Source organism: Notolabrus celidotus, chromosome 8 (genome assembly GCF_009762535.1).
Source record: "Notolabrus celidotus isolate fNotCel1 chromosome 8, fNotCel1.pri, whole genome shotgun sequence".
NCBI lineage: Eukaryota > Metazoa > Chordata > Actinopteri > Labriformes > Labridae > Notolabrus > Notolabrus celidotus.
This window is the reverse complement of record NC_048279.1, coordinates 13798787-13824947: the sequence shown is the minus strand read 5'-3', so window position 1 is coordinate 13824947 and position 26161 is coordinate 13798787. Positions and strand designations below refer to the sequence as shown.

The following is a 26161-nucleotide window of genomic DNA, read 5'->3' as shown; positions in this document are numbered from 1 at the left end:
TGCATAAAAATGTGACCTAGTGGTGCCAGGTACAATGAGAACAGCAGTGGACCTAGGACAGACACCTGAGGAACCCCATACCTTACATCATAATCTAACCTATACATATATAGATGAAACATAAAGTTGTAGAAAGAACCTGGTTAATTTATTCATATCTTGCACTGCAAACTGGCTGCAAATTCATGTGTGTTCTACTGTTTAAAACCCTATCTATGTGGGTCTCCTTACATGCTTTCTCTGTATATTCATTTCAACAACACTTGCACTTTCCTCCCCCACATTGAATCAGACCAGACTTGAGACTGTGGATCACTATTGGAAACTATTTCTCATTCTGGGACCCTGAAATCATTAAAAAGTAAAAGAAGGTGTGTCAACTTAACCTCCAATCCATCCAAAGAAACATACCCTCTCACATGCACTCCAAACCCCAAAGTGATGGCTAACATTTTGACAGTGCGGTTGCCCGCCATTATACAATGAGCTCCAGTATTCCTTTATTTTTTTGGACCTCAGTAAAACCCGCAAATCTCACTCTCTTCTTAGAACTGATATTCTCACAGATTTACTTTGTGAACTCGTCACTAATGTGTCAAAACTTTCCCTTACATCCAACTTTGATCGAGTTGCCTGTAACTTTTACTGAGAGAATACTTTCCTACAGTTTCTTGGGGTTTGTCTGGGGATTTTTGAATCTTTTCTGGCACTTAACCTCGATTGAATAAGTCATTGTGGTGAGACAGACCAATCACTTAGAGACATAAAAAGAGTGAACCAAGCTCCCGCTGCTTGTGGTTAAGTTCTATGACACTTACAAGACTGCTCATTATTAAACATGTCTAAATGGATGCAAAACTTTCCATGCATACAAAAAATTAAGTGAAAAAGTTTTAGAAGGCGTATGAGCAGGATTCTGCAGGTTTTCTGTTGGGTAGAAGTTGAAAAAGATGATTTTAAGAGCATTATTGTTCATTAAGTAAGGGGAGAATCTGGGAGATTTGTCTGCAAGCTATTAGTCTGAGTTTTTCTTTCAGAATGCAGGGAAAGCTGTCTCTGTTACAGTTTGTCTCATCTGTCAGGTGAATGGTGGACAGCTCAGAGGGGTCCACTCAGACACCACATCTCTCCTGCGGTCTCTCCAGCCTGACCAAAGAGGATAAACAACCATCACCATCCTCTGGTAAAGCAGTTTCCCCATGACCTGTCCATAAGACTTCATGGGCTCTCTTAGCACCTTCTCTTTAACGGAAAAGTCATGTCTTTTCCAGTATCTCCACTGAGCTCACAGTAATGGGATCCACTGCAGGGCTGTGAAAGACAGTTAAACCTGTGGAGCGACAGTGATGAGCTGAGCATACTGTGGAGACTCTGCTTCAATGTGAATGGCAGGAATATGTCTCACAGTCTGACTCACCAACCTGGCAAAAACTGGAGGCATATCTGGCAACAGAAATCACTCTAAGCTTCTTTATGTTGCCCTTTGAACACATTTCTCTCTGAATAAGCCCTATGAACTGATTTTTCATTATGAATGAAATCATTCAACAGACTATAGCTCACTAGAAACCATCTGACAACATAATTTAGCATGAATGTTTTCGCAGCTGCGTTATTTGTACATTAAGTCAGCAAATCTTGTTACAGTGAGTTATTCCCAGGTGAGACACTGCAGACTTCTCCAGTGGCTTATTTTCGCTGAGAAATGTAGAACATGGCGAAGAAAAAAATGAACATACAAAGCCTCCAGTGTCTGAAGAAAAAATATGAGCCCACAGAATGGAAAAATGATTCAACATAGTCTCTTAATTCAGGAGTAAAACGGTGAAAAGTCCAGGCACAGCCCAGATGGCAGGAGGTATGAGGGTATGGATTTAATTGCTTCCAGACATGATGAAAGCAGAGGGTGGTCAGGGTACAGTAACTACATAAATATACCCTGAGACACTTCTGATGAAGATGAATATTATTTCAAGTCACTATGTCTGGAATGATTGAAATTAAATGTGGCAATGACGTGAGGAACGCTTTGTTACTCAGCACTGACCCATACTGTACGCTGAAAGTGTTAAAATGTCCAAATCAGGTCAGACAAAGTCAGCAGATTAAATTAAAAGTTGCTCTTTGAATGATTCTAGTGTAAAACTGCAGCTACTCACAACATTTTGACAGCATGATGACAGCCACAGACTGATGTCATCATAGATGACAGCATAGTGTTTCACTCACTATTTATACATCTATTTTTAATTTTGGGTATCAAGTCCCTCCCAGATTCTTATACTAGCAAGTTAAAAAATGTTTTTTACAACACTGGGTTGCATCATTGAATTTAGGAAAAATCTTAGCTTGAAAAGCTTGTGTTAAATTTTTAAAACAGTTGCCAGGAAACATCTGCAGTGCCACCCAATCCAAAGCATTCAATGACCTAAACAGAGAGCAATGTGAGCTACAAAGCCTGTAGCATTTTCTCTTAAAAAAACAACAATCAAAAAAAGACAGACAAAGAAGGAAAAAAATAATTGCTTTTTGGCAGGGTAAGGGATAAAAAAAAGTCAACACTTGTGGGTTTTTTTTGCTCTCAAAAGGCAGCAGCACCTGTGTAAGGTCCCCCTCTGGAACTTTTTCCTGTGCATTTCCTTCTCATTCGACAAGGCCTGCAACAATGTCACAACTATTTGCATCCAGTGGATGAGTAGTGTCCGATAGTGTTAATATCGGGCTGATGAGCTCACAATATAGTCCTCAACAGAGATTTTTGGATGGGTATGTGATTGCAGCGGTGTTAGCATAACGTATTGTAAATTTAAGGTATTTGATGCTTGTCATGTAAATATTCACTTACCACCAATCTACATAAAAACTAGACAGTGAGGTGCAACATATCATATTTTAGTGATGTGTAAGTCCCCAATGAAAAAAACAACACTTTTGTTATAACTAGGCTAAGGTAGAGCTTCAAAGAGTTGGAGCTGGAAATAGGATTACGATAAATGTGCTAATTTCTTTCTCATCCACTTTGTTCTCCCTTTTTCTTTTCTATTTCTCTGACTCCTCGTTTTACTTTCTCACACACACAGAGGCCTCTGATTTCCTGGCATCTCACTACATTACACATCCACAATGACTGCAGCAGATATTTTGGGCTCATACTCTAATGTCATTTGCAGGAGGGATAGCGTACAAATATATTGCCAGGACCTGGCATTGTGTGACATGGATTAAGTCCTCGGCAGCTTGCGCGGCAGCCAACCAGATCAGTGTTTGGCATTTTGTTTTTGTCTCCTGGTAAATTCTGATTACATTCAGCAGAGCGTTGATCCAAACAAAGAGCGAGCTTCTAGTTGGGAGAATAATTCCTTCCTTGTTCTTTTTCCCATCTGCAGCGATGCCGGGCTACTAAGCAGAAAGACATTTAGATGGAAATGTGCTGAACAGAATCAGACGGGAATGTCACTTCAATTGATCCATATGCTTGTGCATACAGTACCATATGTTGATTAGAAAGATAAAAGGCCTTTTTGTAAATCATTTTGTAGCTTGAACTTGACTTGTGAGAGGAAGCAGCATACAAAAGATTAAGTCTGGCTGCCTGCAAAGTGACAAACTACAGCAGAGGTTATTTTATTACCTAAGCTTCCACCCACTTCCACTTATTCTTTAACACTTAAAATAGCGATAGCACGAATAATAAGGAGTAAACGTGTTTTATGGCATTCCATTGAATTAAGTAATGTCCTGTATAGATTAAAACCTGGACTCAATGTGAAAGACTGTTTTTTTTAGTGCTACTCACACCCAAACTACACATTTATCATACAGACTTGTAATTATGTTTCCCCCAGAAGATACTTGTTGAGCTCTAACAGCGGGACATATGTGGTTTGTTTGATGGTACATTTTCCTTGAATGGACACAAGGAATTATTTGCCCTGTTTGCTCCTCTTCCAATAAAGTTAGATTATATCAAACTGATTTGTCTCCCAAACATCCTGTGTTTGTTTGTTTTGGCTCTCGAAGCCATGTGAACACTGCTGAGTGTGATTTTAGACTAAATAACGCCAGAATTTTATTGCATTAAAAAAATCCCAAATCAGAACCAGACAAGCTGGCAGTGAAGGAAACAGTGATTGTGTGCAGGGCAAACCCCTGAGATTCATTTGCAATTATTCCTAATTCCCCCATGTCTAAGCAAATCTACTGCCAAGAACATATTAGGCAGGAGGTGATGTTGCTATGTAGCTCTTTTGGGTTTTTCTAATGATGTGTTAGTAGCATGACTGGCTGTGTGTGTGTGTGTAAACATTTCCCCCACTGACAGACGAAAAGCATGAGCCCATGATTGTGGTTAAGGCTCAGTCTCTGTCAGTGAAGTAGTGCACCAGGGGTCCCATATGCATATAGTTCACAAATGACATTTTGAAGACACAAAAACAACAGAGAAAGCTCTATGTTGGGCAGCTCAGTTGCCCTGCCTTTCTGTGGAAGCAATTTAGACCACAAAATCAGTCTTACCGGGATTGGTGCCATTAAGTATATTTAGTGCACCTATCAGATTTAGAGACTTTGTGTGAGTTTTTATGTATTAGCAGGCGCCAAAGTGGCATACAGGCCTGCTTGTACTTATGAGTGACTCAAATGAGAGATCAACACAGTTTCGTAGGCACGTCCGAGGAGGGATTCTGTAAAGGAATGAGAGATTTGGCTGATTCTTTTTAAATGTAGCCCTACAGTAGTATACATCATCAAACCACAAGTGGACACACCCTGATTTTACCCGGCTTTATACATCCCTGCTTCAAACCACAACACCCTCTGAGGTAGTTTATGAGAAATACAGATGTCTGGTGAGTGAAAATAAACAGAGGCAGTGCTGAAACCTAAGTTTGCCTTGCCTGAATTAGTCCCACATACATACTGTAGGAGACTGGCAACCAACACAGTCAGCATGGAGGAGTACTCTCATGCACACCATGAGCTGTGAACTTATGCTTCATAATCATCAAGGAACATCTACCCATCAAAACATCCACAAGCATGGTGAATATTCCCCCTCTGACTTTTGTGTTTACACTATAGCTGTGCCTTTGAACAGCCCCATGGCCGCCTGTATCCCATTACATCCAGAGGGATGAGCTGACGGTTGGTGTGGCGAGCGAGTAAGCAGAGACGGCCCGTGTATGATTCTAATCAATTCAGGCCTCAGCCACAGCCGACGCTCTTTAATAACCTCCGTAGATAGATCTGACTTGAGAGGGAATGCAAACCAGATCACTTTGGAAATTCCACCACGCTCTCTTTGCAGCAAAAAGCCCCTCTTTTAAAAGAATGTGCGCTAACATTTCCCCCGTCGTCTCCCACACACACAGCTGCCCTTCAGAGAGTCACGCCAGGGAGCACAGCCAGACTGGCCGCTGGAGACGAAGAAAGAACGACAGACAGGGCTGCTAATGGCTGCTCTCCCAGCTTCACGGGGTCCTACACTTATAAACATGTCAGGAGAGGCTTGGGCAAAGGAGAGAAAACAGGACTGGTGATGAAGAGAGGGAGATTTAAGTGGAATATAGGAATAAGTAGCTTGAAGTGGGACTATAAAGAAAGGAAATAGAGAGATAAGGAGAAGGAAAATCAATCTGAGCAGAGTGATGTGTAAGGAAAGAGGAGAAATGATCAAGGAATGTAGAGAGAGAGTGGGAGTGGGAGGTGTTGAAGGAGGAGAGGAGGCAGTGCTGAGACGTTACTTAGCGTAGCCTCGAGGTGATGGATTGTCTGGGAAGTTTGGCAGGATCATCCATCAGGTGTGGAGAGGTGGTGAAAAGAGAAGTTCACCGAAATCACCAACTCAAACACCTAAAAACATTCTGAAATATTTCATGTTCCTTGAAAAGATCAATCCACACAGATTAGAAATTTTGAGGTTTGCCTCTAAGTAAACTTTGTGTGACCTGATGTTTGATAGAGTGGTGAACCACAAACATAATAACTCCACCATTAAGTAAAGTTAGATTATGCTATGGAGGAAAGGAGATTAAGACGTTTCTCCTGAAGCCTGGCAGCAGTTCAAGATACACTTTTTTGACCTCATAACTCAGTCATGCTGTCTCCACTGTGGATCTAACCACCAAGTACCCGAGCCATGGCCTCATCTCACTGCAGGATTCAACGCAGAGGATTTAAAAGATAAGTGAAATACATCCAAAAGTTTCACTGCAGGTCTATAAATTTAAAGATCAAATATTTTCTGAGGCTCAGACACTATGGAGTGAACCAGATGTTGCTCATGTTTTATGGCTTTGAGATGTCTTTTGAGTAAATCAGTATTCTAAGAGATACTGGTGAGGATTATAGTCTTATGGTTAACATATACCTGCAGTGAGTTGTACTGTGCAACAAATATGAACTTTGCTGGAGTTAGGGCCTGTGTCCATTGACACCTTATTGCCCACTACTTCAATTTTAGTGAGCTTCTCACAGATGCTTACTGTTGCAAGGTTACAAAAGTTGCCCCGCAGTAAGTCTATGTTAAGTTTATCTTAAAGCTCTGTGCTTCGTAAATGTATTAATTTAATGGCATTGCAGAGAAAAGGGGCGGCTCGAGTTGGTCATCTATCAATTGGGAGGTTGGCGGTTCAATCCCAGCTCCAGTAGTCACATGCAGAAGTGTCCTTAAGCAAGACACTGAACCCTGAATTGCTCCCTCTGTTGTTCAGAGGTGTGTGAATGTGACGAGTAGTGTAAAAGCGCTTTGAGTGGTCAAAAAGACTAGAAAAGCGCTATATAAGTACAAATTTACCAAACATGTTGTAGCATTAGTAGCAGCTCTAGACCTGGAAATTCTACCTCTAAAACAAGCGTGTAATCAATTTCTCTCTACAGTACTCCCAACCAAGAGTGCTGTGACCGCAGCAACAAAAAACAGACACTAAGAGTGTTGTTACTCTTTGGACACTGAGCACTGAAAATGCTGAACTGCATTTGGTTTAATTGAAAATAGACACTGCCAGCGCAAAAAAAAATTGGTATGAGTGGACACAGACCCTCACTGTGCCGAGCATTCCTAGCATACGGTAAGACGCCCAGTCGGGTCTTTATGTTGGAGGTTTCTTGTCTTTAGTCTCGAGAGGAAACAATTTTCTGTGTTTAAGTTTTATTACTCTAAAACATTCAGGCCCTGCATCAACAAACTCTGTGGGTACAGCAGGAACTTCGTCTACATTTTTCCCTCATACTTTTCTCTCTTTATTTGGACTTCCCTGTCCGATGTGCATGGCAGGAAAATGGGTTAAGGAAGGAAAAGAGATGGGGGGGAGAAAACAGAGAGGGGCCCACTGGTCCCGTCCACATCCCTGTGTTGAATATGAAAATATATTATAGCATAATGTGTTCAGTATGCAAGCTTGAAGGAAACCATATGAAAAGATCCCAGACAAAGAGCCTACTGTGTTCCAACTGACCCCCCGACCCCCCCCCCCCTCCTCACTCCCTTACCCTTCCACCCCTATCCTCCGTCTGCTTCAATTCAGAGAGAGAGAGGGAGAGAGAGGGGAGAGGTAAAAGGGGGAGGTGTGTAGGAACTGAAAAGGGGCAGTACACACACTCGCCGACTCACACTGACAGACCCACCAGAGCACAGGTGAGCAGCATGACTTAACCCACTCACAACAAACAGGAAGGATACACAGAACTCTGGAATTTTATCTGTCGCTGTGCAACTGCAGACTTTGTCACCTGTAGCCTTTTCTATTTATCTCTACAGGGTAAGACTCTATCTTTGTTTGGAGAGAAAGAGAGAGGGAACAGAGGGAATGCTGTGAGAGAGAAGAGGAGGGAAACTTTGAAAGTCTTTGTTTGAGTAGATGACAAACATCTGTGGCCGCTGTTTTTCCCTCAGTGCAGGCTTGAAGGCTTGTAGAGGGGGTTTGGATGGCTACATTAGCATTGTGGTCACTGATATCTGAGCCTATTGTCCTGACTGTGGGGAGCCTGCTGCGTAGCCTGTGTTATAGACTTGAACTGCGCTTTGTAACATAAGAGGGTGTATCCAATTAAAGACCCGGCTTGAGCTGTATTGACTTACGTATAAGTAATTGCTTCCTGTTAACGCAACAGGTGAGGCCCATTAATGCTTTACAGGGGGGCGACTTTGGGTTTTGTTCTGCCATATGTTACCATATATCCTTTATGTGTACTCATGATCCTGTTATGCATTGTTTTGCAACTCTTTTGTCAAATATCTTTGTTCGTAGAGGAAAACAATTCTCGAACATACCACTCATGATTTATTTCTGCAGAACTGATATTGTTTGCACATATTCTACTTTTTAAAAAGTGCTTGTTCTCCCCCCTTTTGATGTCCAACAGTTTTCAGATTATGACTCTGATTGTTTTAGAAGGCTCCTCCCTCTTGGCACCAGATCATACACACCTACTTCAAGTATTTATCTTTGCCTCTTGATGTCTTCCACCTGTGAGAGTAGGATGAGCTGCACACGGAGCTGACACTTCATTACAAGCTTCTTCTATTCCTCTGCATGATTTATGAGTGCACATGCACAGTTCCTAAAAGTGAAAAGAGAAAGAGAAGCGGCAGACATCCGTGACTTTCATTGGAGCCTGTACCCCGCAACGTTTTAGATGTCACTCATCAGCCGGCACAAGCCGAGGCATGTTGACTATCACGGCCTCCAGAGGAGTTATGAAGCAAGAATGCCAATTTTCGAGCACTACCCAGAATTATTTCATAGTGCTGTGGAGGCCCTTAAATGGCTCTTTGTCTGAGCAGTGGAGAGAGAGGGAGCAAATGTGCCTGCTTGAGCCTTTAGCATTTACAGATGAATGGTTTTTGCTTTGAAATCTGTAAAGGATCCAGGCAGAAAGCAAGCAGACACATAGCAGCTCTGCCCTTAAGGAATTCAGACATAAAAGCTTGCCAGTCAATGTGGGACCAGATGCCTCATCATAAGCCTAGTGACCGATACAGGTCTTTAGGTCTTACAGTAAGGTGGAATGCACGCTCACCTGACAATCTTAGCTCTCACATACCTCCACACGTGTGTCCAGAGTAGCTGATGATGTACAGATGCCATACCTGAGGTGAAAATGCATGCAAGGTCTGAGTTATTAGGTGGCTGACATGCTCTCTACAAGTCGGCTATTGATGCAGATGTCTAATGAATGTGCAAGAAAACGGCCATGAGGGACAAATGAATGATTACAGTTTGCATGGCTGCCAGAGCTGTTTCTTTTTTGCATCATCACTATGCTGCAGAGAGAGGGCTGTGGGATAGATTTGCTGTCTGCTTCTCAATCCATCATACATTGACGATGTACAGGAACTCTGTGATTACACACCAAAGTGGCCTACGGGCCAGACTGTAAATGATATCCTTGGCTGCAATCTTGGAGGTCAATGGGTGGCGTAGCAAAACTGTGCGGGGTGGAAGCCGAGCAGGACAGGTGGGCCACATAAAATACCTTTTGAACTTGAAGGTAATTGTAGGGTAGAGGGAGGAGGGAAGGATGACATCAGATCTTAGCAATGAAAAATAGAGAGGATATGCTGGAGTGGGGGAAACATCACAAGTTAGTTTGGAAGAAATACAACACCCAAGCTGGATTTTACAAGCCTTGTCCAATGAAATGAAAATGAAACAGATTGTGGCAGATGAGGATTTCAAGAGTCCATATGTGGCTGTTTTGTAAGCCAGAGCTCAGTCTGCAACCCCTTTCGGTCACTATTAAGCATCTGTTCTTTGCTCAGAAGCTAATAAATATTTGCAGACTTGATTAAATAAAATCAGTCAGTTTAGGAACTCAACATGTGTTCTGCTCTCATTGATTAAAGTAAACATGATCTTGGAACAACATGGAAAGAAAATACAGCAATGAGGTGCTAATCTTAAAAGACAATGTCTGCGTCCAGATTGATCCAAACACATCTGGGGGAATCAAAGAGCTGTTGTCAGAGCATCAAAACAATACGGGCCTTCATCTCTCCTCACTTGACACAATCGCACCAGTGGTGGAGGATTTTCGTTGCTTTTGCTGCAGGGAGGTGGGGCCGTGTTTTGTTTGGGATGATTGTGCTCGGAGGCCGATGAACGACTGAACCCTCCCTCAGATAGTCATGACTCAGCTGTCATGTCTGAGAGTGTCTGCACAAAACACATTCTTCTAAGGGAAATGTGAATGTGAGCTCGGGTGTTATGCCTTCTAAGGGAAATGTGAATGTGAGCTCGGGTGTTATGCCTGGAAGATGTGTTTCGAAAATAATGATTGTGTGTGTGTAGTTCTGTGCACAGACCTCCCACTCCTGAGTGTTACAGCAGTGATACTTGTGCCGAAACAAAAGCAATCGTGGATCAGCTTCAAGGGGGGACAAGTCTGATCAAGGACAAGGATGTGCAAACACTGGTGTACCGTTACAAACTTTGATGGTGGATCTGATTGGCTGTGAAGGGAGAACATGACACCGTTCATCTAATGAAATGCTTCATCAGATAAGAGACAGGATGCCACAGATGTCACTGTACAACATGACTTTTCACTTTACGCTGCATGGAAATCTTCACAGACTAAATGAGGTTGTTGAGGAACGCATGTCCAACCCTTAAATCTTAAGATACATGTGTCTTTGGAGAAAAAAAACAGAGTATATTAGGTGTAACCACTTTTCATTTCTCACCCTTTTAGCCAGGCCACAGTTCAAAGAGGCAGAGCTGATTTTCATTTCTAAGTACAGAATTGCACTTTCTTTGTCTTTTAAAAGGACAAAGGTTGAGTTTTATGCTTTTTGGAAGTAAACCAATGTCCATTAAACCTTACATGAGCCAAGCAGAGTAAATTAAAATGTTCTTCAAGCCATTTCCTCAATTTGTGTATAAACTACAGACTCTTGTGTCTCCGAAAAGGTCATGTCTTTTGGACGGCTTTCCAAAAACTATTACATATAATACTTAAAATCTTGCTCATTACACAAAGGGTGATGATGGAACATCGATTAGGTGTCTCGTACAGCCTGTTAGCCAAATCTGTGGTGTCGCATTTAAAAACATAAATGAAGAAAAGTTGTTGCAGAGCTGAATTTTAATACATTTCTCTTTTTTTGCAGGTGATGCTGGACGTGACATGGGGAGGGTGTAGCTAAAGCTTGTTGACCTTTCATCCTCGAGCAGTAGTGTTATCTATGTTTCAAGCTTGGTCCACCCAATGAAGGCAGGCTGCACAGTCAGAACACAGACATCAAATTTCTACAAAGAGCAAAGCAAACATGAAAACCTGAAGCAGCTGACCACAGATTTAATGTATTCATGATTATTTCTTGGTTTGCGTAGTCTGATACATTTCAGATTTAATCAACCCAACCAGAAGAAAGTGAACTTTTCCTCTCAATTGTGGTTCTGTGAATAAACAAAAGAAAGAAAGTGATTATCCTGCCAATAGAGACTGTATCTGGCTTTAATGTATAAGAAATAAACCAGGAAACCAGAATAAAGCAACTTTAATAGAATACATCGGAGCTCTGAATACAAAGCAGTCTGTGGAATGACCTTTCCAGACTGAAATGTTATTCCTTGCATGCACCTAACAGCAGGAAGCTGCATATGTACACAGTTCCCTTTCACGTCACTGCAGAGTTATGATCTCCAAGATAAAGGGCAGATCCTTTTCTCTGAAAGAAAAATAATCTGCTGGCTGGAGATTGGGATGGAGACGAAAAGCATGTTTTGGTGACAGAAATAGCAGAGGAGGAAGAGCAACGTCTGGGAATGAAAAGAGGAGTACTAGAGGGATGCAAAAAGAGAGGACTGGACTGTTCCTCAGCGCACTTTGCCAGATTTTTAACAGAGCACAACAAACTTGTGCAATTTTCGTGGCAGTTGTCCATGGGAACTCATCCAAGGCACATTGGAGCTGACCCTCTGGGGAGGTCCTGTTAGATAGAGAATAATAATACTCCATAAAGACCCAAAGTTAGAGCACACTCCTTCTTCTGCTGACTACAGGACAACATTTGGAAGGATTACTGCAGAAAGAGGAGCCATGACCGGAAGCAGAAACCTGGAAAGCTGAGCTACTACTTTCCTCGTCCCCTTTTGTGTGCTTTCTTGTATTTCTAAACATATTCACTGCCTGCCAATAAGGACGGAAACTTCCATTTTCCTATTGGACCACGGTTTCATCTGATCAAGAGAGGATATTGAGCCGACTGGAACGAAAGCCCTCACTTATCCCCCTGCTGAGAGCTTTTGTTTCTGCTGCAGCTGAAGAATTTAACCAGGAGTAGCGATGGAGATGGAAAAGGGACATATGCCCATCAGGAGAGGGGTGAGCTGGAGTCCAGGAGGATTGAGAAAACCTCTTCAGGCAACGCAAAACATGCACACCCCTGGGACGGAGTGCGATGCATCATGGGAGAAGACAGGATTCAACTCAGAACAGATGAGCCGGAAAACAAGTGAGTGTTTGTTTATCTGGGGTTTTCTGCCTCTTATTTAAAGTCCAAGCAGCAGCGAGAAAGTGTATGATTACTCTGTTACTTCATTGCACAGAAATGCAGTTGTAAATACATTTCCTGTGGTTTGTTTGGGTGCCGCCTTAATGTTACGGTATGGCCTGAACTGCAGTATATCATCATATTAAAAAACCTTTGAGAGAGAGGAGTAGATAGAGAAAACAGGCAGCCCTGCCTCAGAGCGAGTTACACACAGTGAGGTTCTCCGTGAAACATCTGTTTCCACAAAGTAAAAATACAGGCTGCCCCGACAGCAATGGAAATGCAATCATGCAACTTTTAAGGGCAGTCTTAACATACAACACAGCCATTGCCAATAATGGGTAAGGTTGTGGCAAGAGCTGCATGGAAACTTCTTTAAACCTTTCTTTTTTATTTCATGGCCAACAAATCCCAGAGAAGTTTTAAAGGAGTTCATACTTCATAACAAAAAGACAAGACAGTATGCCGTTTAATGGCAATATGGAAAAACTCTAAAACAACAAAACTCAACTGGAAAGATAATTACCTCCTGTGCTGTGACAAGTCAGTCAATGCTGTGTTTAAAAGAGTTAAAGTGCTGCAAGGAAGCATAACAGAAAGGTCATGGCCATCAGATTATTGTGCCTGATATAGATCTACCGCCTCTGAATCTCCTACACTGTTCCCATCTCTCATTACCCACTAATTGGTTTCCTCAAATGCAGCAAAGATCACCAAAAACAACATAAAAGCACTAAGAGCCGGCTGCACCTCCACAGAGGCCTTTCTTAACACACAAAAGTAACAATATGAGCAGCAGGGCTCAGTTTTTCACCTATGAGCTTGTCTTTTAGTTCTCCCATGGGATCCACGCAGTGTTTAGGTCACATTCGGTCGGTGATATCCCAGGACCTCTGTTAAGCCTTCTCTTTCCATACCACTTCACACATCACCCACGGGGGCCGGTGCTGTCATCCCGCTTACCCCACAGCCATCGCTCGGAAAAAGATAACATCCGACAGGGTAATCTGACCTTTGATACACAAATGCAGCGTCGGCCCCCTGACTTAAATCCTCCTGCTGTTGGGGAGTTTGGCATTTGCTTTCGTCCACGCAGGGATGGGACAGAGGTAGAGAGAGTTAGGCCCTTGCATCACTGCTGAGGGGCTGAGTTTTGTCTCTGCTGGAGGACAGGAAATTCCTATCCTGCCCTTGCAGGTTGGAGCTCAAGGCCCTGAGGGGTTCAGAGAGGGCAGACACTTGGTTGGGGAGGTGCACAATAAACACGCACACACTTACACAGTGATATCCAGACAGACATAGGGGACCAGGAGGGGTCACATGCCAGATCACTGATGTCTCACTGGTCTAATCCATACACACATACAAACTGGAGTGTCTCTGGTCTGTGTTTCCACTTCAAAGACTGCAACAAGAGTCAGCACTTCCTGCCATCCATAGGACATTAGACAGAGATAAGCCGCTCAATACTCTCCATTGATCGGACACCTCTCCAGAACTGTCAGAATAAAGTGAAACCGTGTGATCAAGTGCTAAAACATCAATACTTTTCACTAGCAAAGCCCTGAGCTCTTCCTTCAGACAGAGGCATGTCTCCGTTTTTTGTAATTAGTGGGAAGTGTGCTAGGAGGTGGTGCGAATTTTGGAAAAGTGAAACAGTGCTGGAGGCTGCATGACAGACAGCACAGATTCCAGCTACAGCCATCCTCCCTCCCTGTGTGTGTGTGTGTGTGTGTGTGTGTGTGTGTGTGTGTGTGTGTGTGTGTGTGCGTGTGCGTGTGAGTGTGTGTGTGCGTGTGCGTGTGAGAGAGAGAGAGAGCTGAGCTGAACTGCGGAGGAAAAGTAATCCGATCCCGTGTCTCGCTACAGAAAGGGGGTGTGAAGCTATCAGACGCAGTCAGATTGAAAACTCTTGTGGAAGTACAACAAAACAGCGGAGCTCTGAATTTGACATGTAAAAGGTAAGAGTTAAGGAATAACGTGGTTTGAAGAAGAGGAGCTAAGTTTCAGTGAACTCGAGAATAGTTAGGATAGTTGTTGGCTTGAATTATAATAAGGAATTGCCAGCTCTGTGAAGGAATACTACTTTTTGGTAACCTTGATCAGAATTCATCGGCTTCCGTACATAAAGTTATAGCTATCATTTTCAACAGTTAGCCAAGTCCATTAAACTGTCTAGCTTTAATGTGTTATCATTAATACCTTTGACTTTAAAAACAGTTACATTATTTAGCAGATTAATTTCTTTTTTTTTTTATTGTTTTTTTTTTTCACATTTTTTATGGTAATATATCTCTGACTAAGTCATTATTCCAGAGTAGGCGTCATTTCACTAGAAATTGACTTGGTTGAATACATTAAATTGAAACATTATAAAAAATGAAACAAAAGTCCTCATTTTATTTCAACTAGTCCTTGTCTTCACAAAGATGCAGGCTGTTATGGTCATAGTATCAATCACTGATGGGATTTGCACCTGCGTGTCACTTGATAACCAGTCTAGCTCCCACTAGAGGTGAGATGTTTACAGTGAGGAGACTTCATTTCAAGGCTCATTGCCTTGCCTCACATACATCCAGGTAGCTTCGATTGTTAAAATTAAATAGGTAATGAAACAGTCAGTGGGACCCATATGGAGTACCTGAATAACAGACACTGAATATACAGTAAGTACCTGTGTGATAGGTAGGCCCATTTCCTTGCAGCGGCCTGTAAAGGAAGCAGATTTATGCTTGCTGTAATAGTTCTGAGAGGACTGTTTGTTTAAAGGGTTGTGTTATAATGCTTTCATCCCAATTATATTGTGTCACAAATATGCATGATAGTTGTATCTTACAGTGTCTGGTTGTTTGATTCGCGGTATCAGCTGATGTATTTGCCTGCAGTTGTGTCCACAGTCATCATTAAAGGGTTTAATTTTATTTAAGTAAATGCATTGCAAATGTTTATTGTGCACATGGACCAAATAAACCTGTTACATGTATGAAATCATTATGCTGAAAGGGTTATAATATGTTATTGAACTTAAGATAGGTAATGTAAAACTCAAGGGTTCACTACAAAGAGTTAACTCAATTACCATGAGGGCAGACTTAGAGTCTGTAAAATCAATGACAGATGCATATTATTCCTTTATACTGAAGGAGTGATCCTGTTAACTTAATGTACTGTGCCAGGAAAAACTTCACACAGAATGAGCTGTATAGGAAAGCTTAACAAGTGATTGATTTATAAATGATTATTGTGATTGGCACATGATTACATCAAATAATGTAGACATCTGGATGCATCACCTTATTAAATGAGGAAAGAGTTGTGGCTGCGGCAGCTGCCTGAGAAAAGTCCCAAAGAGACATTTCATATCTTCCTCCAGTCACAGCTACATAAATGATGAATAATCTAGCAGATGTGCCCCCTCAACGAGACTTTCTCTGTTAAAATGTCCATTAGAGGATCTCTTTTATTTTCCTCTCGTGAACTTTAAAGAATGATGTAGCGTCTATATTTGAGATGGGAACATTTGATTGTACAGTATGTTTATAGAAAGAAGTGGAAAGATGTCGTTTTTGAAGCCGTAGATTGTAAAAAGGGTCTTTTAAAAGTTGAGCTGCAGTATTGTACAAATTAACTACAGAGAGAAACCAAAGGCATGTTGGAAGCTGAGGCAGGGAGTTTTTCTGAGCGGTGCAGGAATGCTCAGGGAGGGACGACTGCAGATGGCAGAGGAAATAGCTCCACTGCCTGGAATTGAGCTCTTAAGCTCAGAAAACAAACTGTCAATTTTAACAGAGACATGTCTCAGCTCATAATTTCAAGGTAATCAGCGAAACTGCAACAGTTTTCCGTCTTTGCGGGAGACAGTAACCTAGACATTTTTAATGGCTTTAGCTGTTGTGTCTCTCTTAAGAAAATAAGGTAATGTTTCACCATCTTTGTCTTTGTCTAAGCTCGTCTGCTGAGTCGAAGTATCCACAAAGCTGTATTTTCTCACTGGATTGATAAAAATAAAAAGTACTAAAAAGAACAACCAAAACCATACGGCACAGAAACTATTATGTGTTTTTTTTAAAAGAACATTAAATCTCAGCCAGACTTGTTAAAAATTTGTCCTTGTTAGCTCTCTCTATTTGTACATGAAAGTGGTTTGGTGAGATTTAATTGGATGTTGAGGGAGTTGTTTCTAAGTGAACAGTAGATTGGAGCACATTGCTAAGTCTCCCCAAAGTAAGGGTCCCATTTATCATCAATCAAATATCTCTGTAATGACAGAAAAGCAACAACTTTCGTTTCTCAAATCGATTAATCTGTCGTTTTTCTTTTTTTTTCTTTCACTCTAGATCTGACTCGCAGTGCCAGTTTATCAGAGAAGGAGTTAAAGGAGGCTCGCGTCAGGAGTCAGATTATTGCTGCTCAGCTCACAATCCCTTCCGACTCCAACTCCAGAGGCGTGCAGCTCTTCAACCGGCGCAAGCAGAGAGTGAACGCCTTTACACTGGAAAGCTGTGGTGAGGGTTCAGAGGAGGACAGATCGGGATATGTGAAAACCGACTCCTTGTCTAACGAATTAACATGGGCAGAGAGGAGCAGTGAGGAGAAGGACAGAGACCTGAACTTTAAAAATAGCACTAACAATCTCACACCACCTGGGAGGGTACATTCAGCCGGTGATTTGATGGAGGACCCAGGTAAAGATTTTCACAAAGAGAAGGACACAGAGGAGCAAGTTATCCAAGAGAGACATTTCCTCCCTGTCAAGGAAGAGCAGGAGGATGAGGATGAAGGGGGAGATAAAATCAATGAGGAGCTTGAGGACAAAGTAACGGATGAGATTCCCCCTGGAACTAATAATACCGATCCAGTTCTGATGAAACCTGCAGAGATAAATGGGGGCCACACAGGGCCAGTTCCTCCTGGAAAGCTTCTCAATGGTTGCCACAGTAATTCTGGACCTGACAGAGTGTCTGTGCTCACATCCAAGCAGACAAGCACCATCATCAATCGAACTGCCAGACCCTTTTTCTCACCACCGACAGTACAGTCTCCAGAGACAGTTCGCCCCGTCGCGGGCATTCCTCCTCCTCCTTCCTACGCCACTCCTCCTCTCCCCTCCCAACCTGTTGCTTTCTCCCCCCCTCCTCCTCCGTCATATCCCACACCTCCGCTACCAGCATTTACAAACCAACCCCCACAGAACTACTACTCCAGTCCACCTCTGATGTCGCCTGTCATGTCTCCTTCCTCCCCTCCACCAGCCCAGTTTCCCTCTGTATCTCAGTATCCACCCATGCCCCATTACGGCCCTCCAACTGCCCCAAAGCCCAGCACCTTTGTTCCCCAGCCTGCCGGAGAGAGGAAGCAGACAATACAGATAAAAACAGGAATACTCGAGGAGGGATCTGTTAGACGGGCAAATAGGAAGTCAATGTTCACGTTCAAAGAGAAGCAAGTGTTGGCTCCCAACCCTGAGCTGCTCTCTTTAGTGCAAGGGGCAGATGAAAGGAAGAAACATGGACTCAGATCTGTACCTGAACCAGCGTCAGAGGAGGAGTTACTGGCACTGGGTGCAGAGGCCTCCAACTTCCTGGCCGAGAAGGAAGACCGGGCTGAGGAGGCAAGAGCTCCAGAGTGGGCTTCCTGCCTCAAGAGCTCCAGGACACAACCAAGGATGGAACACAGGCTGGAGCAGACCCTCTCCAATGTTTCAGGAAAGGGGGCAGAGCTGTTTGCCAAGCGCCAGTCCAGAATGGAGAAATTTGTCCTAGAAAACAAAACTTCTGGACAAAGAAGGTCTCCCTCTCCTACGATGTCTCTCCCACCATCTTGGGTGTACCCATCAACCATGCCTGGCAGGGTCAAGGCCATCGCTAAAAACTCTGACGTGAGCGCTCAGCTTTCACAAAACCTAAAGGCCCAACAGGCTGTCAGGCAGAAACCAAAGCAGAAAGCACCAGCACCAGAGCCAGTCCCAGAAATGCCTCCTTTAGAAAACGGCTGCTCAAAGATAGAAATGGACTTGTCGAGGCACCGGCCCTACCAGCTGAACTCTTCCCTCTTCACCTTTACTCCAACAAAGGACCCTCTCAGCACCCTACCCAGAGGAGCACCACAGTCCAAGAACATGATGTCCTCACAGTCTTTCTCCAGACAGACTTCACTGCCTCTCAACCCTCCATCTAATTTCAGAACCCAGAGTTTGTCTCCACAGCTGCCACTCAGTCCCATGGGACGAGCTGAGTATATGTCAAGCCCAGCGTCTGGGCAGCAGAGGATCAGTTCCCCGATGTCTGCCTTCTCCCCGGAGCGGGTGTCTTCACCTCGGTCAGGGGTCCAGGCACCCAGGCCAACATTTTCTGCCAAGAAGGCAGGGATTGCACCGCAGGTGTGGAAACCCTCTCTGTACTATTTTTAGTGGATTTGTTTACATCAGAGGGATCTCTTGTAGAGAATATATACACATGCTTGAATTCTCTAAATAGCTTACTGCACTTTTTGGGGTTAAACTTGTTTTATTCTATTGTAACATTTTGGATTGTAGGTATACTATAGGTGTTTTATGTGTGAAGTGTTTTAATCCCTTTGGGTTAAAAAATCTTTGAATTATAACTAGAGCCAGACCTTGTCTGTCTTAAAACAGCTCAAAGAAATTATATCTTCACAGTTCAGGGAATATTTAATTGGATTATTTCCATGGCAACAAATACCAAAACAGCCGTAATAACCCTCCATTAAAATGAAACAAAAAATGTGCTTTAGTGTAATTAGATACCTGAAGCTGCCGAGATCATCAGCACTAAAAACTTAAACTTTCAAGTCTTTCAATAATATGAGTGACAACCTCACACTTTTTCCACTTTGAGACCCATTTCTGTGGGCACTAGGGTGATACTGCTTCACAAAGCACTTTAACAGATGGTCTTGCATCTGCTTTATGATCTACGATTTGCAATTTAATGCTGCTCACTGACTAGAGAGAGAGGACTGCTTTTATGTTTTTATGTCTTCAGGGTAATTTACTCTGCTTTCCAGCATTTTCTACCAAAATATATGGTGTGTACTTGGATACTTTGATGTTTCAGATCTGCAGACTGCATACTAATTTGCCTCATGGACCTACATATACATTGGGTTTGTGACTTAAAGCAGTATTTCTAGAAGTACATTTTCATACCACATCATCAATCACTGTTATTTTGGACTGCAGTGCTTTTTTTAGGCTGTCTGTTTTATTTCGTAGACCTTGATTCACTGCTTCTCTGCCGTTCTTCTGTCTGTTATGATCAACTCTTTGTGTTCAAGTGAATCTTTGTTTCTCTGATTAAAGCTTTGTGCTAACACTTTGCTGTGACCTCTTTCTCATTTTTCTCTTTTCCTGACTTTTCTAGCTTTTTCCAACCTTTAATTTCACCACTAAGTGTTATTTCACTCTCCTGCCTTTCCTGCCTTCCCCGCAATCACTGCAAACACTTGAACACACAAATGAATGTTATAGAGTACACATATACTTCGCAACAGGAGATGGATTTACTTAGGAGCAGTAAGTGACATTTAAAGTTCAGAATTAATTAGGTCAGTTTCCAGTAGCAAGATGTTTAACACTTAAATGAGAATTTGAGTTATGTGAGTTTGTGTTAAGACCTGACCCTTGGTCTTGATGGTTTTAAGGGGCATACAGACAAATTAGGTGACCCCTGACCTTGGCCGTGTTTCCTTCGGGGTTGCAATAAACTCTTGAAATGTTACCTGTAACATTTATATTGAAAGACCATTGAATTCTAGAAGTTTCATCTGTAACACACACAAGTCTTCATAATATCATGTGGGGATAATTTGCTCTATATTAGTATGTGAATTAGATGGAAGGCTACTCTTGCTTCACTCGAGTAACTTTATATCCCCATAAAGGTTAACCAGCTCAGGAGGCCAGGGAACAGTAACCTGAGAGAGACATTAAAGAGCAGGCACATGTGTGTTGGTGTTCAGGCTTATTGAAGAAACACAGAGATGACCTGAATGCCACTGTGGCTCAGATTGCACAAATAATACAGTTTTATCAAAATAGACTTGCTAATTGTAATGTCAGTCTGTCCTCTGAATAGGATTAGATGTCTCTCATAGTAATGTGATTGTCCATCATGGGCTATGCATAGAAAATATATTTCCAAGTTTAAATCAAACCCCCCAAAATCTGAAGTCTTACAATTTCCAGAAATTGTGCAATACTACTGAATGAGGTATGCCTTTTGTTTCTGTGTGTATATTTATTGTTATAAAATGCTAAAAAGCATCTCTCATGGTCCAACAGACACCAAAGGAATCCTCCCCAGCCAAAAGTCAAGCTGAGACTCCCACACCAACAAGTACGCCGAGCCTCACCAAACGCTTCAGCAGCCCAGAGGGCCCAGTTACCAGAACCTGGACGCCCAGCCTTCCTACCAATCAACCCTCCACCACCATCTCCAGCCGCTCAGTCACTTCACCTGTTTTATCACCAAGGGGTTCAAGATGTCAGTCCCCTATAAGTCAGAACATCACTTTTTCCACTGTAACCCCCTCCCAGGTATCTACAGCCGCCTCTCCTCGCCCTCCTTGGGGTTCAAGATGTCAGTCTCCAATGGTGAACCAGAACACCCAGTCCTCCAACAGTTCATCCGTAACTGGTTTCAGACCAACCCAAACTTCTGCCACCAATTCTCCTGTTTCTCCTCCTTGGGGTTCAAGATGCCAGTCCCCAATGGTTAACCAGCAGATCCAATCTTCTACAGTCACCTCCGCGTTCACACCCAGACAATCCGCGGTTACATCTCCACGCTCTCCTCCTTGGGGATCAAGAAGCCAGTCCCCTATGGTAAGCCAACATACCCAGTCTTCAACCATGCCTATTTCCAGATCTCCCCAAACTGGTACCACCACTTCTCCGTGGGGATCAAGATGCCAGTCCCCAATGGTAGTTCACAATACTTCCACATCCAGACCTTCCCAAATATCGTCAGCCACATCTCCTGCCTCTCCTCCATGGGGTTCACGTTCCCAGTCTCCTGCACTCTCCCAGACCAGTTTATCCTTCTCTGCCACTAAGCCTCTGTACACATCCTCTGTTTCAGCACCCAAAGACAGCCGGTGCATGTCCCCAATTGTTAATAACCTGGACTCTAAAGCCAATCATCGTCTCCTAGCCAAGAACATCATCAATGCAGCCAAACGTAAAAACAGTCCCTCCCCTGGAGCTCTGAGCGGTCACAGCCTTCCAATCTCACCTTTGGGAAATTCCCACCATGGCTATGACTGTCATAAACCGCCCATGAGCCCTTTCCAGTCCCGATCATTAGGGGCCCAGTCCCCTACCTTCACCAGCCCTCCTGTCACACCAACACAGAGGATCTGCTCTCCTGTGAGGCTTTACAACACCCGCTCCCTCACTGATTCTGATGCGTCCATCGAGTCTGAAGACTCAGGCCTCCGGTCACCGGGCTTCAATTCATACAACACCTGTCCCCGCGGCTGGGGCGGGAGCCTTAGGGTAAAGAGAAGCACCGTCTCCACTGACTTGTGAGGGTTTAACTGGCTGGTGATCAAAGTTTGATTTCAGTCTTCTAGACTTTTGTGGCATTGATTCAACCTGGAAAAAGCATTTCTGGTGGCATTTTATCAGACTGGTTTTGAACAAGTTACCTTTCTGTAACTTTGAATACCAATCATGGACAATGGTAAATAATGTATCATGGTTGTTGTAGTATATCATATATCATCACGTACATTCATAATAGAGACTGACAAGAACATGCCTTTTAAATGACCCAGTTTCTATGGCATGTACTTCTTCAATACCAAAAAGTACAAAGACTCAAATGACCAAAGATATTTGAATTCTAATGCAATAATGTTCTGTTTTCACACTTTCACTACCAACATTCATTTTTCAATAATTATTAATAAACTATTCTTTAGTTTGCTGTTGTGACACAATTCAAGAAGAGACCTACAATTTTAAGGCAAAGAAGGGACATATCAAATGAGTAATGTGTATATATTTAACTCATGGACTTCAGAGTACTTTGGTTTAGGTGTTCTCATTCTGTTTTATTGGTAGAGGATTAAATTCATCTTTACAATGAAAGAGTTTAAAGTTCATACTATGCAAAATAACACAGTGGTCAGTGAGACCCTTGCTTATCTCATTACATTGTCTAAGAATCCACCTACGTTTATATCCATTCCGAATAATGCAAACAAAATCATCTGCATTATTATCACAGTGCAATAGTCAGTTTAACACAGTATATGTTGCTTTATGTACTGCATTTGTTGAAATGAATGTAAGCTTTACAGACAGAATGATAGAGGATGACAGACAAAGGGATTGTTGTGTACGAAGAGAATTGTGAGGTTAGATGGGGCATGGACGCAGCTGTTCAATCAAACACTGATTCAGGACAAGAAGATTTAAAGGCTTTTTGCTTTGGATTAAAATTGATGACGAACAATTTGTTGGACAAATGTTAGTTGTTAACCTGCAGATGTAATGGCAAACTGATTGTAAAATTCATATTGGAGATATTGGGGATGGAAATGGAAATGTATGTGTGCCGAAGTTTTGAAACTTTTGTTTTTGACCACAAACAGCTCTTCTGTTTTGTATGCCAGGAATGTTCTTTTATGAGGAACAACTTAGTTTTGTGCATGTACTTGTTGTATAAGCCTGTTTGACTGATGTTTAGAAGCAGATGTGTTGTCAAACAGGGCAGAGAGGGTAAAACAAAGTTAGAAAAAGGTCAAAGAATGTTGTATGTTGTGAAACATTAACCAAAGTGTTTGTGAGAAAATGAGAAGAGGAATGATTTGTATTTTAAATACATGCATAACTCTTATGTACATTCTGCTTAACTTTTAAAGTTTTTTATTTTTGATTTGCACTTCTGTTCATTCTATTTCAATAGCTTAGTTGACATAGTTTCAAACTTAATTTGCAAATAGCTGTCATACATGTTAAAAGCACAAGAACATTCCTGCATAATTAAGCAGGATGACATGATGGAATTAGCTGTAACCTGATTGCTGCCTTCACACCACACCTGCCTTTCTCTAACAAGTGTTAAAAGCTTTTATACAGCGTTCCCTTCTTTCCCAGGCCTGTACCAGCACACACAACATATCATTCCTTCCCTCCCTGACATGTAGGCCAACAGGATCAGCACATTTCTAAATATTTACTCCTGTGTCTCTGTTGAGTGGCAGCGACACCTGCTACATGGTGACCTGGCTCCTTCAGCAGGATTTAAGCCTATCGCTGTCATGGATTGGTTTTCACCTGGGTCACGTCTGGACAAACCAAAAACTGCTGACATCCTCAAACACTGAGTATTATCATCACATTTCGAGCTTAGCAAGCAGATTTTCCAAGGGTTCTGTAACTGCATGCATGCATTTTTCATTACACCTAATTTTTTCACTCATTTCTGAAGTGTATGATGTCTAAAAATAAAACAAAATAAAAGTGATGACACAGCAATTTGAATGTTTTGTTTGTTGCTTCCTTTATTTTTATGCTTAACACCATATACTGAAAACACCTAATAATATATTATAATAATTAGATTAAACAATGTGATGATTCCATTGAATTACATCAGTTCTTACACAAGACACTTGTCTGCACACACAGAGTATTCTGTTAAATAGTTTGATTAGTTTATCAAACTACCCTCATTTTATATGGAAGGCAAAACTATGTGACAAATTTATGACTGCTGTAATCCTGCACAGCTTCACCTCAAGAAGGACTCATGTTTTGTCTGGCACTTGCTTAACACCGTAAGGCACTTCAACAGCCTCCGTATTCATTTGTGCGTCAAATGAGGTGTATTGAATCGCCTATTTTGAGTTATGTAAACAAACTAATCAAACTATTCTCAACTTACACCACTGTAAGATGATTAAATACATGAATAAGTATGAAAATATGAATTAATATTTCACTCATTCCCTGCAAATGTAAATCTGATCTGGGTAGTTTGCTGCTTACCTTCTGAATATGCAGACAAGTGGTGACGTAACATGATAAGCTCAGAATCACCCAGCATATTTCTAGATTGTATATCCATGCTTTTGCAGGCACTGTCTGTGCAACATACTAGACAAGGCATTTGAGGCAACGGTTTGGCAACTGACATGTCCCCAACAGCAGCCCCTCAGGGCAAAAGGAATACCAAAGCCATATTTATCACAGGTTCATAGACTGCCATCTGTAGGACTCCAGACAGAAGTTCAAATAGAGCAACACTGTTACAACTGATTGTTTACATGGAACTGCTTTTTAAAAAAATGAACCTTTCATTTATTCTCTACTGGTCTCTGTGTTATTTTTAATAATTTATCACAAGATTAAACTAAGGCATTTTCTTCTGCAAGTGAAACAGCGATTTAAAAAAAATCTGACAGATGAATTTTGCTTTGGTATCAGTGTTTCAAAGTCAGCATGAAAGCTCTTCCTTAAACAGATACTTTAATATCACAGAAAGAAAATCAAAAATTTGAATAATACCAATAATTATTACTTTATGTATGTAGTATATATAAATCGTTTAGTTAATCCTTGCTATATATGCTTGCTCATTGGAATTGAAATAGTGTTACTATTTTTTCCTACCAAGAAAAGTTTTAATGTATATTGTGCAACAGTTCAGCTCTTCTCACAGTTGTTGGCAATTTATCTATACTTACATTAACTAATCAATTTTGCTTGCAGGGTGCATTCTGCTACGCACCTAGCTGCTCCTTTGATGCATATATGACAGGATTACAGCTCCTGTGATCTTGGCACAGCTGCATTGCTGTGGGGAAAAAAGGTGATATCTGTGTGTTACATGTCACACATATCGTACACGTCAAAAAGTGGAAAGCTTGGAAGTGAACTGCAAATAAGCTGGCATAGATTTATTTTATAGCACAGCCTTTTCTCTCAGTTTCTCCTCTGAATTCATTGTTATTTTCACAGATTTGATGTGCAAAATATGAATGACTCCATATATAACAAAAAATATCATTACCATACTGTTAAATATAAAAATATTGGATGTGGATCCAACCTACTAAGACCAATAGATAGTCATGGCAGATTGCAGCAAACCTATGAGTCTGGTTTGCTTGAGTTTTTTGTTGCCACTGTTACTTTCCAAATGTAACCAAGTATTTGCTCATAGTGGATTTAAATAATACAACTAAGAGTGTGATTTGGAAATTTCCGAGATAAAATGCATAATTGATGCTTTACAAATAGAATAAAATTGGTTGATTTAAAGAAGAGCATTGTACGGTGGCCCTGAAGGACAAAATACATTTACAAAAGATGAAACACTTACAAATTTGGAGACAAATTTACATTTTGGAGAACATTTTTACATTTTATAAAACAAAATCACATCAGCAAAACACTTTTACAAAGTCCAAAACAAATTTACATTTAAGAAAACAAATTTACAAAAGATGAAACACTTTTACCATTTCTGAAACAAATTAACATTTCATTTTTACAGAAAGGGAATGTACCAAATACCAGAAGTGATCCGGAAGTGATCGAGTGAGGGGTCATTTAGTTTGTTTTGATGGAGAAAAACCACACCGAGATGGACATGTTTTACATATTAGGACATCCTCAGGTCTCAGAGTGAG

General features: G+C 41.7%; 1 protein-coding gene across 5 annotated transcripts in view; it reads left to right on the top strand.

Annotated features, from left to right (window-relative positions):
- The window catches only part of LOC117817041 (mucin-5AC), a 49269-nt gene extending 25261 nt beyond the window's left edge, over positions 1–24008 (top strand). For 2 of the 5 annotated variants that reach the window (XM_034689489.1, XM_034689488.1), the window contains 3 exons: positions 11111–12457; positions 16834–18875; positions 20799–24008. In XM_034689489.1, coding sequence (XP_034545380.1) covers positions 12289–12457; positions 16834–18875; positions 20799–22046 — 3459 coding nt within the window. In that variant the 5' untranslated portion in view covers positions 11111–12288 and the 3' untranslated portion in view covers positions 22047–24008. Of the gene's footprint in view, positions 1–7534; positions 7758–11110; positions 12458–14327; positions 14458–16833; positions 18876–20798 lie in introns of those variants that run through there. The other 3 variants (XM_034689490.1, XM_034689491.1, XM_034689492.1) reach the window with 3 other exon arrangements.
- Positions 24009–26161: the final 2153 nt, after the last annotated feature.